Source organism: Rhamphochromis sp. 'chilingali' (genome assembly GCF_963969265.1).
Source record: "Rhamphochromis sp. 'chilingali' genome assembly, chromosome: 14".
Lineage (NCBI taxonomy): Eukaryota > Metazoa > Chordata > Actinopteri > Cichliformes > Cichlidae > Rhamphochromis > Rhamphochromis sp. 'chilingali'.
Genome location: NC_137941.1, coordinates 11,930,676 through 11,949,052, shown reverse-complemented (window position 1 = coordinate 11,949,052; position 18,377 = coordinate 11,930,676). Strand labels below are relative to the sequence as shown.

The 18,377-nt window shown below is 38.0% G+C and overlaps 1 protein-coding gene across 5 annotated transcripts in view; it reads left to right on the top strand.

The window, feature by feature from the left end:
• epha3 (eph receptor A3) overlaps nucleotides 1-17,458 on the top strand; it is a 95,891-nt gene extending 78,433 nt beyond the window's left edge. The window contains exons 12-18 of one of the 5 annotated variants that reach the window (XM_080903017.1): nucleotides 1,266-1,327; nucleotides 3,362-3,571; nucleotides 6,276-6,425; nucleotides 6,662-6,855; nucleotides 11,030-11,185; nucleotides 13,235-13,345; nucleotides 14,615-17,458. In XM_080903017.1, coding sequence (XP_080759143.1) covers nucleotides 1,266-1,327; nucleotides 3,362-3,571; nucleotides 6,276-6,425; nucleotides 6,662-6,855; nucleotides 11,030-11,185; nucleotides 13,235-13,313 — 851 coding nt within the window. In that variant the 3' untranslated portion in view covers nucleotides 13,314-13,345; nucleotides 14,615-17,458. Of the gene's footprint in view, nucleotides 1-1,265; nucleotides 1,328-3,361; nucleotides 3,572-6,275; nucleotides 6,426-6,661; nucleotides 6,856-11,029; nucleotides 11,186-13,231; nucleotides 13,346-14,614 lie in introns of all 5 variants that reach the window. The other 4 variants (XM_080903016.1, XM_080903015.1, XM_080903014.1 and 1 more) reach the window with 4 other exon arrangements.
• Nucleotides 17,459-18,377: the final 919 nt, after the last annotated feature.

The following is an 18,377-nucleotide window of genomic DNA, read 5'->3' as shown; positions in this document are numbered from 1 at the left end:
AAAGCAGTTCTCTGTTAAACTGAACAATCCATCACAGCCTTTTTGGGACAGGGTGTGGGTGGAGGGTGTTGTACTGGTCCTGTGACGGTGTTTAAATGATGAGAGATTTTTGCTAAGTGAAATTGGTGCAACTTTCCTGAGACATGCTGTTCTGTGAGTTTAATCTCCCCCTTTTTTTTAAAAAAAGGTTTATTTTTATTTTGTCAACGTCACATTTTTATCTACGCTTACTCTGGTAAGATGTAAATAAACAGAATCAGTTGAAATAGATTCAAAATCTTTCAGAGTCATTTCAAGCTGAAATTGACAACATCTGTTTTGTTTAAATGTGCTGTGATAAAGAAAATGAATTACCAGTGCAATGCAGATTCATGAAACGGCCCTTTTCTTAAAATTTCCATTGAGTTTAATAGATTTGCTTCTTTTCGCAACTAATTCCATCACCCTCTCCCTTCAGCCTGCGCGATTCCTGAAAAAAAGTCCCTTTCTTTCCAGATGTGGGGTTGGTTCACATTAATACATGCAAGAGGGATGGAGATGAGAGGGAGGGATGGGGTGATGGGGAAAGAGAGGCAGGTATGATAGAGAAAAGGTAGGTCAGGAATGAAAGAGGAGGGAGCAGGGCACATTAATCAGAATAAAAAATGGAAAAGAAGAATATGGCTGGTGGTAAGTCAAGAGTGAAGCTGAGAGAACAAAGCCATCTGGGGCACAAACAAGTCCTGACACGGATGCTGTTCATTTAACCATGGCTGATTTAAAGCTTTCTTAAAGAGTTTTTCCCCCCCCCTTTCCCCCCTCTGTAATAAACTTTGTGCTGGCCACAGTCTGATCAGGTACAGATGATAGCAGGCAGCATGGATTTACAGCCAGATCTTCCACAGAAATAAAGATGTCACACTCTGACAGGTGACCTGCTGGGACCCTAAAACTATGACTAGGATCATTTCATTCTGGTGTGTGTGGGCGTGTGTGTATGTAGGCGTGCATGTGAGTGTAACTGAGAGAAAAGAGAGTACGTTCAGCCTGGTCACTCTCAGGGTCTGTGTACGTCTGTTTAATGTCGAAGTACAGCTCTTAATGTCCACTCATTATTATTTTTGCTTGTTTCAGAGAATAAATCTAAAATCAATACAATACTGGCACAAAAGAGGGTTTTCTTTCGTTGTTTTTTTTATATAAGTATTCAGGATGTTATTGCACTAAATTTTTTTAGTCCTGTTGCTGGTATGATATGGGAATTTATTGAAATCTTCCTGTTGTAGGTAAACCTGTCATGATCGTCACCGAGTACATGGAAAATGGATCTCTTGACAGCTTCTTAAGAGTGAGTAATAATTAAAAACACACTTATGAAATTTTAATGCACTGAAAACCCAAACCAGTTTTGCAATGAACGATTAATGGCTAGTTGAAAATTAAGAAACATTCAATGTCAGCTTTGTCATAGGTTCTTATTTTATAATTTATGTAAGTATTATTTATATTTTATATATGAAACGAATTAGGACAGTCAGCTAATATAGTAAGTTTTAACACTACACTATAACACATTGCACTGTATACACTATAAAGTACCTGAGATATGCTGGCTTTAGCAGATTTCTTTCAGCTGTACTCTTCTTACACCTTGTCAGCGAACAAAATATTTTGAACTGCTCTTTCAGCCAGGACTGAATGTGATTCTTGCCATGCCTCAGTCTCTTACAGAGAAATTGACCTGCCTTACTGAAATTAGCCAAAGCACGGCAGCCAAGCCACAACACTGGCATGAAAGCATGTGTACTAATGCCTGTTTTAGCCTTTTTCCACATGCGTCTGCAACACACATAGACAAATCCAGGACGTGTAGCTGTTGTCTGCCGACGTTTTGACAGAGGCCTGCACTTCATCATTGAAAATGTGTCATAAACACACAAGCACGCACACGGAAATTCATAGCTTTGCGCTTTAGCTTATGTCTGTGTTATGAATCTACAAAGCTTTGAAGTGACTAAACCAGGTGTCCTGGCCACTAATGGTTCAAAATGAAGTGGAAGGTCTGGTTGGTTTTTAGAGAAAAACATACTTATCATACACTCAGAATAAGCCATTTCATGTGAAAATAAATCTTTATCAATGTAAACAGACAAGCCATACTAGCTAAAACGAGCCTAATGAAAGCCTATTGATAGATAGTTTAGATAGATAGGTGGTGGTCAGAGGGCCCGGTGTCCGGCAGCCTCGCCTCTGTCAGTGCGCCCCAGGGCAGCTGTGGCTACATGTAGCTTGCCATCACCAGTGTGTGAATGTGTGTGTGAATGGGTGAATGGCTGAATGTAGTGTGAAGCGCTTTGGGGTCTTAGGGACTGAGTAAAGCGCTATACAAATGCAGGCCATTTACCATAGTTTTGAACGAAAAATGTAAAAGTTACTTCAAAAACTGTGACCATGCAAAATTTACATAACTTGCAGTTACTTGGAAGAGATGATTATTTAAATTGAATTTATAGAGAAGACTGGACGATTGCCTTAAACAGACAACACAGACACATAAACCATAGGATAAGAGTATTTATGCTCAAATTCTGAATGGAATGAATTTGACAATGCAGGGCAACAGAAGATACAAAGAGCAGCAAGAACAGACAAAATGAAAGCGCTATGGATAATGAGCACAAAAAAAAATTCATATGGCTCTCCTCATGTTTCCTCAGTTTATATTTATCTCATATTCAGATAGTAGCAGCAGATCATAGAACATATATGCCTAGTTATGAACTCTTGCCAGTTTGAATCAGTGTAAACACCGCTGCTTGCCAATGCAAACAATAAAATGTGCTTTGTGTTTACATCTCACCCACTATATGTTTGACTGCTGCAACTCAACACCTGGCAAACATTTGGCTATAAAAATCCATTGGATAATGTGCCATGAAAATGCATTATATCCCTTTTTTCCACATGATATGATTTTCTGATGAATATACAGCATTCAAATATATATATGTGGATGCCAGTGTTCATATTGTCTATGTGTGTCATCACATATGTAGCATATGAAAACTGCTCCACAATAACAGCAGTGATTTATTTAAAAAAGAAATTCATTTTTATGGTCTAATCCTTATTTCCATACATTACTCTGTATTTGGCTCTGGGATTTCATAGTTGAAACGAAAGATGAGGTACATAATGTCAAAGGTGATTTTTAAAGGTTAATGAAAATCTTGTGGACAGTAATGCAGAAAAGTTTCATTTTATGCAAATACCCCAAAAGGTCAGATTCCCTTTGTGTACTATATAATGTATGTTAACGTGTAACATAAAGGGAAAAGCACGCTTTTCTTTCTATAATTATTTCTTTTATCTCCCTTTTTAGAAACATGATGCCCAGTTCACAGGAATCCAGTTGGTTGGCATGCTGCGCGGTATTGCTTCAGGCATGAAGTATCTGTCAGACATGGGTTACGTTCATAGAGACTTGGCCGCTCGAAACATTTTGGTCAACAGCAATCTGGTGTGTAAAGTGTCAGACTTTGGCTTGTCCCGGGTGCTGGAGGATGACCCGGAGGCTGCTTACACAACTAGGGTGAGTTGGAATACAAATACAAATAAAACATTTAAAGACAACACTGTTTTATATCAATTCTATATATATCCTCTCCAGCAAAAATAATCCCCCCACCAAAAAGCAACACACTCCATCCTCTTCCGGTCTTTGTTTTTGTCATCACACATACACAGATACTGTGCACCTGTTCCCCTCACATATCACAGCAAGGGTGAACGACACATAAAAAACTAGTTGTTAAAGGGCAGACATAAATCCACATATCCTAAACTGGAAGGTCATAGGGAAGACCATTAAAGCCCCATGTGCCATAAGACGATGCGTCTCATTGAGAAGAATATTGTTGGGCTTTGCCACTGTCATTTGCTTTCATGATGTATATGACAGAGGTTTTTACTTCTTAGACTGAACTTTTTTCAGATAACTCTTTGAGGTATCCTGCATAATCTGTTGGTGCAACAATGGCAGGAACTGCCTCTTGAGGCTGCTAGCTAGTAGAGAAGGCATCTACTGACCAGATCTATTGGGCTGATTACAACTTATAAAAGCCGTTTGACATGCTAATAAATTCTGAGTTGGTTGCTTTTTGGTGATACACAGAAGTTGATAAAGTTCATCCTTTAGGAGGAAAAGCACCGATACTTTCAAAAAGTATCATGTCTCGCTTTTAGAGGCATAGGCACACATGCCAAGAAGACAATTTCAGACATTTACAGTGCTTCTTACGATGATGGAAAATCTGTGTTTCAACTTACCTTGGAAATCCACTTAGGATACTTCCCATAACAATGTAATAATAGCACATAGGCAATGGAAAATTAGTATTATGAGAAAGATCATAAAAATGGAATCCTACAGATGGTCTCCCAGTAAGTTTGGGCAATTCAATTTTTCAGAAAGAAGTGTATGCATGTAATTAGATTTGCACACCTGTGGTGAGAGAAGCTCTAATTGCTCTGTTTGTGTCTTTGCATCTCTACATCCTGAAGAAGCATAACCTGGTATGCATTCATGTATTTTTAATGTCATTAGCCCTGTGAAATAAAGGCCCTTGATTGCTTTTTCAAACCTACCTTGAGTACCAGAACCTGGATGTTTTATGCCATTTATTGATTTATTGATTTCTTTCCACCATTTCCATTAAAGTTAAAAAACAAAAAATATTGTAAAAGCATTTTTTATTTGCCTTAGCATTAGATGCTCAAATTGAAACACACCCAGTAGGCAAATTGTGATCCAGACACTGATCTTAACCGTTGGAAGTGTGTGCGTGTGTGGCCATTCTCAACTGAGGAATCTGTGGTCTTAACCATGCGTGCAGCCTTTTAGACAGAGTATAATTTTCTGGCTGAGAATGGCTTGTCAAATAAACAGTCAATGTGCCGTTTGCCTTTCTCCCAGAAATTCATAATCTGAAATAATGAGACAGAATAATAAACTCTGCCGCATTAAAGTAACTGACAATGCTAACACATGTGGGCTTCAGTGGATTTTTTTCTCTCCACTTCTTTAGTCATTGTTTTTTAGGAAAAAATCAAAAGTTTGTGGTCGTATGTGCATGTTTACATGCATGTGCGTCCCACGTTTAAGGGTATTTCTGCACATTTTAGACTTTAATATCTTTGTGCAGCAGCTGGGTATAGTATAAGTGCAAGAGCAGAGTGTATTTTCTTGTTTGTATTTATAAAGTGTTTCTTTGTAAACTGCTTTATGTGTGCCGCCATTTGTTGGCTGTCTGCATTTCATTCTCACATACATTCCCCATTATTTCCATAACTTCAGTATGGAAATAGTAATAGAGGAATGTAAAGTTTAGAGTGTGACTGCACAGCATTGGGCAAAACCCAACTGATTGGGCCAAGGTTTCTGTTAACTTTGGCTACCATCAGCCTCCTACCCTATGATCCATTTTGTTCATCTGTCTTGATTTTTAGCTAAAATGACAAATACAGCTACACACTGTAGTATGGGGTTATCCAGGACACCTTGGATTACAATTTGATGAATGGATTTTTCTTTCTGGCTTCAACTTTCTTTAAGACTGATGATAATCCATTTTGATTAAATCTTAATATAATGTGTTTTGTTACAATAAAGTTCAATGTCCCCTTATGTGACAATTTTAAAGTCTTTTTTAGAAGTCTTAGACTTTTTTTTGCCAGTCTGGGAAAACAAATTAATTAAAGACAATGAAATGAAAGTGAAAGGTAAAAAAAAAGCTTATGCATGGTTCACCTTTCTGTGATGAAACATGGACTTTGGACTCTTCCAGACCAGACTGGAAAAAATAATAAAAATATTATTTTTACAATTGTTACAGTTTTGAATCTGAAGCTGTGATCTCAAACCTTAAATCCAAACCACGAAGACCACCAGGATTTAGGGGTTTCAGAACACCCTAAATAATATTCATAAGAAATATTCTTGCATTGGACACAAACCTGCACCTCAGATCCAAATCCTGGTTTTCAGAAATTTTGCTCAAGAATACATCCAGTTTTAAATATTTATATCCACGAGCAGTACTAAACTTTGAAATTCTATTTTTAAAAAGTTTTTAAAGATTTTAAGATGTAATATTAAAAGGTTTATCCAAAAAAAACCATAATTTTAGGTAGAAAATTAGTTATGCTCAAGAATTATTGATGTTTTCCAATGACAGATTGAATGACTGAAATACAAAATGAGCTCAATGAATGACCTCTCATTGTCTGTATTTCAGGGAGGTAAAATCCCTATTCGGTGGACTGCTCCAGAGGCTATCGCCTACAGGAAGTTTACATCTGCCAGTGATGCTTGGAGTTATGGCATTGTGCTATGGGAGGTGATGTCATATGGGGAACGACCATACTGGGAGATGTCCAATCAGGATGTAAGTTCTATTTATTTGCAAAGTTGCATTCCTTTAATAGCTACACATGCACATCTGCAGGGCTACCACCTTTGCACATCTGAATAATTTCTGTATCTCATCTGAGATACAGAAAGACATACTCTAGTAAAGTATTCTTACAAAACTGAGAAAAAAATCACTTACTATTACAATGTATTTTGTTTTGAATATTATCTGCCTTTTTTCAAATGCTGTCCGTGTTGTTCCTCATAAAGGTAATAAAGGCTGTAGATGAAGGTTACCGACTGCCCCCACCCATGGACTGCCCTGCCACTCTCTACCAGCTCATGTTGGACTGCTGGCAAAAAGAGAGGAACAATCGACCCAAGTTTGAGCAGATAGTTAGCATCCTGGATAAACTCATCCGCAACCCCAGTAGCCTCAAAATCACAGCGAACACCACATCCAGGTATCAAAGCTATCTTACGTGTATTTGTTTTCATTATTATTTTTAGGTGCTTGTCACTTGCATATATAAAACTTTACACTTAAGAAAATACGAAAAGAAAAACCCAGAACTGGTGGTCAAAACCATGCAAGGCTGGTGAATGTCTCTTAGTCTTGAATGGTTTCTAAGTTGTTCTTTTTTTCTCTTCTTCTTTTAATTTTATTGCCATGTACTAGACAATCCAGTACTGTATTTTAGGTCATATAAAGTTCTGGCTGGTGATCACTAGATATATTATCAGCATATTTATGAAAGTTCTACTTCTCAATAACATAATTTAACATTTTTAATGTCATGAAAATTTGGGATGGGGAAGTTTCTTTCACTTGTTTTACCACCTGTACACAAAGGAGCTCAATATAAACACCGCCTATTTTTTCTGCTTGTAAGATTTAAATGCAAATTAGCACCACTAGAAAATGTATCAGATCTCTTTTCTGATATTTTTACAAATGTTATCTTATTTGTTTCTCACATTACTTTCTTTTTTGCCCTTGTTAATGCTTTGTTCCTTGCCTTTATTGAATCAGTCATTTTCTCCCAGGGGTGTGTGGGTAAGCAGGGCAAGATACACTTGTCAGTCCTGGGCAAGAAGGAATACAGGCATTGGGTCTGCAGCAGACGGCCATGGTATTATGTAGATGTCAAAGCTAGTAACATTGACTAATGATTTCTTAAGAAAGTGAAAATAGGTCCCTTGGAGTTTGCACGTAATTTTTCTGATTGGCTTTTAACACTGGGTGAGCACAGGCTGGCCGACAGAGGCTGGTGCGTTGATTTATGAGAACTCTCTGTGCGTATGTGTGTATGTGTGTGGTGGCGGCGGCAGTTGCACAGCGGGAGCAGCTGCACTCAGCTCCACACACCTCGTTTGTCTCAGGGCTGTCCTGGCTTGCTAATGCAATACCCCCTCCTCCACAAAGCCCAGAACAAAGCCTGTGAACCAAGTAGAGCATCTGGAAACTTCGAGGGTGGGACCTGGTCAGTTTACTCTTCCTGCATATGGATGATGAGAGAGTCAGAAGGCCAAGGTTGACTGTCAGGGGCTAATTATGGGCCAACTGGTGTCCAGTAGAGGTTAGCAGCCATTGGGTATCTGACTTAACTTTCAGGGTGTCTAAATTACGTGAGATTGCTGCAATCGCACTTTCTAAATCAAAGATAGTTTTTTTTCTGCACAACAAAGCATGCCAATGGCTGCTTACAGTATTACCTTTAAATACATAACACTCAAAGTTTTATCAAATCTAAAATATTTATATAGAGAATATCTCAAATATCAACCTTTATCCAGAGAGGCCAGGAACATAGGTTGGATAAAAGGACTTGGGAAGCAACAAGGATTGGTGCCTGGTCTATGCTTGGCAATTGCAATGGGCAAACATTCACCTGTGAATGGAAACCGCCTGATAGTAGAAAAGAACACAGGCATTTATCACAGAGAGGTATATGTTGATGAGAATATCTAAAAAGTCACAAGTATGAAAAACTGGATAGAAGTTAAATAGAATAGTTTTATAATGAGCAATACTTCAATTCAGTTACCAAAAATTCTTAAACTGTTAGCTCAGACACTACCAAAACTTCAGAGTGAAAATAAATTGAACAAAGAATTCGGAGCACAGTCACGTATTGTTGCTGAAATCAAATCAAAATGTCAGTTTAGCTTTCCTCAGCCCACCAGAGTACTGGTTAAAACTACATGATATCATCCAATTTGGCAGTGGCAGCAAAGGGCTGCACCTGAAAGGGCTAATATTACCCCTAAATATCAGTCTAAACTGTCCTTGAATTGCCTTGGAGCTGTCACGCTGAAAGGTAATTTCATTCCCTTTTTTGTGAGCTCAAAAATCAGAAGATTATTTGGAGATTAAAACAAGGAGTACAGAACAAAAGATGAAAAAAGGGAATATATAACCCGACTCCCTTTCTCTCTGATGTAGTCATATTTTCATCTATATTTTCAAGTGGGTGTTTTCTGCTTTGCTATATAGTATTAAGTAGACATTATACCCCCCCGCCCCAAACCCCAAGTCTCAGACAGATGCTTTTTTTATGATTTTCCAATTCATCACATCTCTCTGTTTCCTCACCAATCATCGTGTCTCTTGAGCTGCAACAAGATGTTGCTGAAAATGTAACAACAAAGGAAACGTTGAAAATGATAAGGGAGACGAATCAAGGTCATCTGCAGTTTACCTCTCAGTGGAGACAGCAGAAGGGAAAAAATGAGACAAAAAGAGGAAAAAAGATCAAAGATAGAAAGAAAAAGGGGTATAGGAGGGGAGGGAAGAAGATCAATAATCCTGAAAAAAGAATTTTTTTTTATAGCCCAAAACTTTAAACGGAAGATAGTTATCTTTTATATGTCTTAATTGATTTTTCCTGATTTGTTTTCTAGCAAATATCAGCAAAAATCTCTATTGATTCCTCTTCCTCTTTTTTCAAAAAGAAGTAACACATATTTAAAATATTTTTTAAATGGATTTCTACTGTCAGAAGATTCACATATTACTTTATTTTTGTGCTCATGCAAACCACCCCCTCCATCTAGCCCTCAATTCCCTCCTTTGCAGACAAACCATCTTTCCAGGGGGTCCTGGGGGCCCTCAGCATTTTGACAACCCTCTGATCTGGCAGGAAAAGACTCAATCACTGTAACAGCACCCACTCCACCACCTCAAGTGCATCTTTTTTTCTCCTTCTTTTTCTTCTTTTCTCCTGTCACCACTTGGGATACCATCTCAATAATCTCAATGTGCCTAATATTTTGTTGGCTTAGTGTGCTGTTTCTGACACCATTAATTATATTATATTGATTTCATTAAAGAAAATCAAATCAATAAAATACATTTTAATTAGAGCAGGTGACGAAAGCACGTAACATATTATATGAAATTAAACCTTTTTTTTTTTGTAGGTACACAAACCCTGGCACATTTAGAGTGGCTTTAAACTTCCTTGCCAATTTCCAAGTCAATTAGGCAGAGGTGGACTTTCTGGTATTCTAATGAGTTTGTTTACAGTGCTATAAATAGTTTTCCCCAAGGGAGCGCTATCTGTTTTTTTTGTTGTTCTTTTTTTTTTGACCTGCTTTGCTGTATTCCCTTGAGTGCCATACATATCTTGGTACAGGTGTATTTATCTGATCTTTGTGACAAATGCAGTGTGTCCTTCATTTTTGGAACCCAGTTTTAGATGATACTCAGAAAATCAAAATGAAAATGCACAGTGTGCTACTAGTGGATTGATTATTGTGTTATGAGCTGTAGTTTGACCTGATATGGTTTGGCTTTGTTTCCCGTTCGCTGCACTAATGTGCTCAGGTTTCACAGTAGCTGAGGGAATCACATTTGTATAAACATGAGTTGCGGTATCTGAAAGTCGCCATTAATAAAGCACATTGTTTCCTTGGGCCCTCTGCACTCTCCAGCTCTAATGTACCTTTACTCTCTGTAAGTCTTTTTACCCATCATTGTTCCTCAGCCCCCCCTCCCTTTGGCAAACATCAATCAGAGCTAGTCACAACAGTGCCTGCAGTTTTTCCCTACACCCTCTACAGTTGACTGAGCATTTTAAAGCCCAACGCAGAGCATTTAATATGATTTGATCCAATTGAAACCATCAAGTCTAATCAAATCTAATGTTACGTTCTGCTGCATGGTACATCTGCTACAGGAAATAATGATGGAATTAGCCAGAAACATTGCTAGCTCAAAATAATAAAAAAGGACAGTGAAGCAATGACTGCTGATGATAGCATGAACAATGAACAAAGGCTGATGTCTGTTGTGAAAATGCAGTTGCCAAACTGTTTCTGAGACCGTAAAGCATGCAGACCATTTTGCACACACACTCTGACATGTCTGACATGCTTCAGACTCTGTAAATGGTGCAATAGTGTATGCTTGAAAAGACAATATACATAGTTGTAGGACTAGTTCACTATGACATCAGCTGGCTGTAGATAAAACAGAAACTGTGATACCTGGTGGTGTTTATTCTCCTGTTTTCCTTAAACTACAGTATGCTGTGAACTCTAATGACATCTGGGACACGAAAATCTTACAAGTGGTTCATCATCACTTATTGATATGTTTGCTTCTCCCTTGACTATTCTTCTCCTCTCTGTCAGGCCAGCCAACTTGTTGTTGGACAGAAGCAGTTCAGAGGTTCCCTCAGTGGGAACAATGGGCGACTGGATGGATGGAATGAGGACCTTGCCCTGCAAGGAGGCCTTCTCTGGGGTCAGCTACAGCTCCTGTGACACACTGGCCAAAACCTCCACAGAGTAAGGCAACAACACACAGAGACACACACATTAGGCTTCTTTGCCTATTCATGTCAGCAGTGTTTACAGGGCCCAAGTATCAGAGGTAAGGCCCAGGAATTTGAAGAGACTCTTGGTGAAGAACAAGCACACACATTCTCTTGTTCTCACTAAGTAAAGAAAGCTATAGAGCCATTACTAAAGGTGTCCAGATGAGACTCATGGTAACTCATAAAGACAGGTCTTTAGCTATGCTTTCAATGCTGCAAGTATGACCAGAGGGGAAGGTGAGAGCATTGAAAGAAAGAGAAAAAAAAAGAGAAACCAAAAAAAAAAGAGAAAGAGGGTAGAAGAGTTGTGAGTTCCATGAGGGAAAGGGAATAAGAGAGACGCTATTGAGAGAGAGAATGAAAGGGGAGATTTGACAAGATAGCGAGAGGGGCCTTTGAAAGAGAAAATGAAGGCATGGCTGTCAAGTAGGTGTGCAAAGACATGGCATTCTCTGTGCTGTAAAGCATTAAAATGCAAAGAATAGAGCAAGGATAGATTGCTAGAAAATTATTTGGCAGCCACATCCAGAGAAATCACAACTGGCGAGCACACAATATAGGACCTACAGTATGTTCACTTGGTAAGAAAGTAGGTCCTACAGTGTGTATTGTTGTTCGGTCCCTTTCTTTCCCTCTCCCTGTCCTCCTTTTTCCTCGCTCTGTTGGCCTGCTGCTAGTTTAATTGATGTGGAATGTGACAGAGTAAATAATTGGACATTTCTAATCATTGTGATCAAAGCAGCCATTCTCTGCGTTGATAGCAGTTGCGGGGGCAATTGGGGACTGGTGGTCAGTACTACAAGCAGTTGTAACTCAATAACTGTACAAAGCAGGGAGTCATTAACTGTGTTGGGCTTAATATGCTGGAAAGAAGGATTGTGTGTTGTGCATGAGTTTAAACTATGTTAAATTGGTTGGAGCTGATATTAAAAAAAGCTGTTGTTTAGCAGACCTCCTCACAGTGCCAACTGTAGACTTCATTGACTTGTAACTGGAACAGAATAGTTTTTCCTGGAAATATTATACGTAATGCTCTGTACTACCTTAAGACAAGCTCAAGTGTGTTTATTTTCCACACAGAGCGCTTAATTCTGAAATATATACTTTCAGCTTCCTGTAATTTTTATTATGGTTCTTTTCTTATGTAGGAGTACTACACAAAATGTTTTTTTCTCTTCTCTTATAAGTCACTATCCAATGTGACAAATGAATGTGTTTAATCTATGAAAAGGTTATCTTAAAATGTTGTATTTAGTGCACAGACTAGGTGGAAATCCACAATCAGTATTGACAAAATACATCAAAGACAAATTGCACTGAAGGAATCGTGCACTAAACATAATATATTGGTCTACAATGCCTTTTCAGTGGCTAGATGCTAAATTGGATCACCGCAGTATTAATCCACTGAAGGCTTCATCTAAGGCACCTAAGCTCAGCTACAAGGCAGAAGCCTTGGCTCAGACTATGAATTGCACTGTATAGATTTCTGTATTGATCTGTACAGTCTTAATCTAGTCCTTGATATTCAGCACAAGGCCTGGCAATGCTCTGACCTCAGAGGAACAGTTATCATACTCGGCCGCAGTGTGCTGAGTCATCTGTTGGAGTAATTGATTAATCCTTTTTCAAGAAGAGAAGATGGACTGACATATAAATACTGCATCATTTGGAGTATTTTTTTTTACCTTTACACTGTCAATGTCAAAATGTTTTCAAATCATTTTAGGATCTTTTTTTTTTTTTTTTTTAGATTTTCTTTTACAATGTGATAGACACACACACAAAAAAAAATTAAATCAGCATACAATATAATCACAATCTATACACTTTATTTTTATTGCCCGTTAAAGAAAACATTCTCATTGCAGTGGCAGACAAGTCATCATTGGTGTCTTGTCTGCCACAGAGGTGAGATAAGCAGTTTGTGTTTATTCTTACAAAATGTGCTAATACCACCCATAACAATAATATCTAGTTTAATGTGTTAACATTGCTGGGCCTGGCTGTTTCTCAGTAGAGTGGTTCTGACGGAGGTCCATGTCACACAAGCCACTTGCCCAGAATGGGAGCCATCCATGGGGATCACCACTCTCTAACACCCAGCTCCACCCTACTCAAGCTCTGGATGGTGGGTGGAGGACCAAGGCCTAGGTCTAAGATCAATAACCTCCAGAACCACTGATGGGCTTTTACTTGTCTGACCTTTGAAGGGATAGTTAGTTTTTATTGAGTGGTAACTTCATCCCATTTTAGGCTGTAATTATAAAAAAAAGAGTAAAATGCCACATGTTCTAAAACAGGGCTACTGATTTGGTGCTCAAAATACTAATACAGTGTAAATGTTGATTAGTATTGCACACATAATCAGCAGTAGATGCTGGTTTCAGCCTCTTTTGCATGCTAATGACCAGAAAACAGACCAAATAAAAAGCTTATAAATTACAGATTAATTATTTATCTTTATTGTTGCAAAGGTAGATAGTTGTAAACCCAAGTATTGTGCCAACTTGACAACAGAATAATTTGTATAATCAACACTGAAGCAACTATCCCTTAAAATCGTCACACAAAGTAAGGCAGAATCTGTAATTTGGATCACTGTCAGTTTCTGGGTTTTCAAATTGTATCTGTATTTTTTTTTAACTCTATTTCAAACTAAACTTTCTGCTTGCATATGGAAAATAAAAACATTGTTTGTTTTTTTTTTAAAAAAAGCACTAAATGGCTGAAAGAGTTTCTTGCAGTAATGCCATAATCCCACTGCTTCTACTAATACAATACACTATTTAGGAGAAAGGAGTCCTAACATGTGCTGTGATTGCTGTGTGCTGTAAAATCAATACACTGTATACAGTGTAAACTGTAGGTTTACACTGTATAACATTCTTAACAGCTGTATTCTAGTTAACTCAAGTGGTCTTTTCTTTGAATGCAAGTAACCAACCTTCTAAGAGCTTTTAAGAGTATTAACGCTTTAACAGAAGCACTTTATGAACCAGTGTCGTGTTCAACACATGTCCCTGTGCTGCTCCTCTCCACAAAATTAAGTGTACCTGTCAAAAAAATCCAGCTTAATGCAATGCAGAAGAGTAGTTCTGTTCTGCCACTGTGGCCCTTGTATTTTATTGTTTTCTACCCTGACAGGGTCATAATGGCAGCTGTCAGTGAAGCCTTCTGGGAAATGCAGTCCTTTGCAAATGACAGGCGCACAGCGAAGCGAAGGGAGCAACACTGGGAGCATGCCACTATTGTCACACGGATGTCATATTTACTATCACTAACGCACACGTTTCCATTTTTTTCCTTCCCATCTTTCTCTCTGTCTGATTTTGTCCCATTTATTTTTCAACCTCACTCTGCCCCTCTCTCCCCCTTTCTCACTTTTCTTGCAAACCAGGGATCTAAAAAAGGTTGGAGTGACTATTGTAGGACCGCAGAAGAAGATAGTGAGCAGCTTGAAAGCCCTAGATTCTCACAACAAGAATGGCCCAGTACCTGTTTAAAAAAATGGACCCGACAAATGAAAACCACCAGAGACCTATCTGTTGGTCTGTGTTGACAGACTGTGTTTGCTAATTGCACTCTAACACAGTGGCTGCATATTCAGACTGAAAATGGCGGAAAAATATGGCATGATTCAAATGATGTCTTTCATTGATTCATTTGAAAGATGTCCCGGCAGAGAAGTGGAGAAGAGCTCAGTTCAGTTCTACCTGCTAGGTAACTGGCTGACTCAACCCTCTGCCCCTCTGTGCCCATGTTGAGTTGCCTTACAGACTAAGAGGGGGGTAGAGAGCAGAGAAAAGAGAAGAAGGTCAGAGAGACCTGATCAGGAAGACAAAGGAGAACTGTACTGGGATGCAGGGCAAGGACTGCATTAACATATAGCCGGACGTCTCCATGATTATGGCTTACCCACAGCACGCCCGAGAATCAGCCTGTAGTCCAAGGCAGTGAAACAACTGAAACACCTTGCCAAGAAGGGTACGACGGACAGCAGCAGCTGACCCACTTGTAGAGCCCTCCTGGAGTGAGGAAGTCTGAAGCGTGAGATTTTGTTGCAACTACCTTCATTTACCGTCTCTATCCATGTGAGATCTCAGCTGGAATGGACACACCGAGATGCTGACCGAGCCATTTTACTCTGTAGCTCTGATCTATAGCATTTGCATTCAGTAGACATGTCACTTAAAAGCAATAATGATATAATCAGTGGAATAATTTCATTGTATGGAAGCCATGAGTCTATCACATGTAAAATGTATTGAATGCTGTGCTTTAAAAATAACAGGGGCCATAAATCACTTCACCCACAGATTTTTCTTTATGGTGACATCTGTGTTCTGTGTGCTTATGAACAGATATTGTACAGTTTTAGTGCAGTTCTCTCTGTAACCCCTTTGTGTGAAATCTCAGGATGTATACTTCCTTATGTTTTCTCAAGCAAGGACAAACTGATGGGGAAAATGGAGCAAACTAGAACTGAGAATTCAGGTTAAGATACATGTGCAAGAAAAGGGAAAACAGAGAGATGATGATGAGAGACAACAAGTAAAATCAATGTCAGCCCTCTGCTACTGCTGCTGATGTATTGCAGAAGTGTAATATACTCAGAGCTCACGTTTCTTCTTTAAGGAAGACAAGTTAGCATCATCAAACTCTCACAACTCTCGTTTTCTTTCTAAAGAGTGTAATTTTTGCCTGTGTAAGATCGGTTTAGTAGGTTGAGATTAACACTGCCTATCTGAGGTTATAGTCCAGTAACTTAGGTTTGAATTCATAATTTATTAATAAAAGCCATTTAGGAGTTGTCATTTTGTTTGATTGGAAAAATTTGTGTAAAAAATAGTTTGTTATATTGTAAAATTAACTTTAACCGATTATTTTTGGTGTGTTTAATGCAAAAAAAAAGTTGAGTGCCTCCTGTAGTTGGACTTGGTTTTGGTTTGACGTCAAGAAAGTCTTGGCCTTCTTTCTCTGTTCTCTTTGGGATATAGAGTTGGTTATTACCTAAACTAACTAGATTTTGCCCTGGAAGAGATGCAGCATATCTAATAGATGATTGCTTTCTGAGATAGTATCCAAGTGCGTCATATCTCCAGTATGGGCTTTCCTAAAAGCACCTTAGAAGACCTTTGTACAGTGAAGTACTTTACGATGCTAGTCTCCTGCTTTGATGTCACCCAGTCAATCCCTCAGTGCAACATGTACCCAGATTTTTTTAACTGGCACTTTGGTACTTTGTGCTTTTGGTTGGGTAATATGTAACAAGAAGGATGCAATATTTAAGTTTCTTCAAGCACTTAGTACGCAGTATTGCAGCACTTTGAAATTAAATGTTATTGCCTTGGCGCTAGATTAAACTTGTCTAACAGACGGGGTGATTTTGGTGCTTTTGGGAAACCCAGCCTTGGTCAGTCTGTCAGTCCTGTCTTCTTTTCTTTGGTCTACCTGTGGATGCTACTGTTGCTGCTATGTGTTTTAATTAGCATGTACATAATGTAAACCATTGTTATTATGGCAACTAGCACTACAGATCCCACTATATGTACATGTCCATCCCTTTTTTGTACAAATGTTTGTATGTATAAAAGCCTGAATAAAAATTGTGCAACATTTTTAATTAAAAAAAAGAGAAAAAGCATTTGTATTTTATTTTATCTTGTTTTGAATTATATTTGTCAGCTTTGTTTTTTTTTTCTACAATAAAAAGGCAATTATGATTACGTTATTTATTTGTTAACATTATACAGTGCATTGTTCGTTTTTTGGGAGGGTGGGGGGAGGGGCGTAGAGTAAATACTGTGTCAATGCTGTCTGTGTTTTGGTTCTAGACTTACTTTATAAAAATGACACAGCTGAGAGAGCAATACTGTTATGAGCCCTATATCCAGATTCCTAAATTTATGTTTCAAGTCTGATTCGAGTGTCTGTGTGAGAGTTTATGTGTGGAAATGTAGATCGCCTTGTCTACTAATGTAAAATGATTTGTAGTGGAAACATTTATATTTTTATAATAAATATTCTCAAAATATTTTCCAAAAAACGGATGATGACAGACCTGCTCCTGTGTTTTTTTATTTGATCATGTCGTAGTCATGCAGGCCGACAATTTTTATTACGAGCGCATGATTCACATGTTAAATAGATCACAAGTGGAAGTTGTTGTTTTTTTAATCTAAAACATTATTAAATGTCTTTCTTTTTTATAATTTTACACCCAAGAGAATTTTTTAATAAGAATTCAAGCAATCCCAAAATTAACATTTGAAGTATATAGTCCAAATGATCACTGATAGGCACCATCAAAAACCGCACTCATGGAACTGGTAATAACAATGTAGGGTACTTTACAATAAGAAAATAACTGAACCTTCATTTTAAACTCTGTATGTTTGTGAAATATAAATAAAAAACAGGTAATTTATCATGTAATTAAAATACACAGAATCAAAATTCCAAATGAAAGAAATGATTAGATCTTAGAGTTTAATGTTATTTTATTTAACTTGGTTTAGCTTGTTAGTTAAATAACCATTTCAATTTAGTTCTTATAACCATGATGTCCTATCTACCTCCCCTCACCCCAACTGGTTATGGCCCATAGCTGCCTGTCCCTGATCCTGGTTGTGCTGGAGGTTTCTTCCTGTTAAAGGGAGTTTTTCCCTCCCACTGTCGTCAAAGCACTTTCTGAAAGGGGATCGTGATTGTTTGGGTTTTTTCTGTCCTTTGTTCTTTGTATTATTGTAAGATCTTTACCTTACAACATAAAACGCCTTGAGACAACTATTGTTGTGATTTGGTGCAACATAAATAAAACAGAATTAAAGAGAGTACACGTGTGTCACATTAATTTTCAAGAAACTTTCTTTAACTGCTGGAATGAGTTCAACATGATGTTATAAGAACATATTTTACCAGCAGGTGGGGTATCAGGATGAATAATACCTTTATTGGAATGGTTAACGAATAAATCAGTTTCAAAACTATGACTGATTGATTGCAATTGATTTAAAAAAAGACACACAGATATATGCAAACATGCCTCTGCCACTTAAATAGGAATCTCAGATTGATAAAACAAGCCAGCAATTTTGTAATTATTCATATTCTGTCTTTGATGTCTACCTATAAACACTTACCAGGATAAAAGAATAACT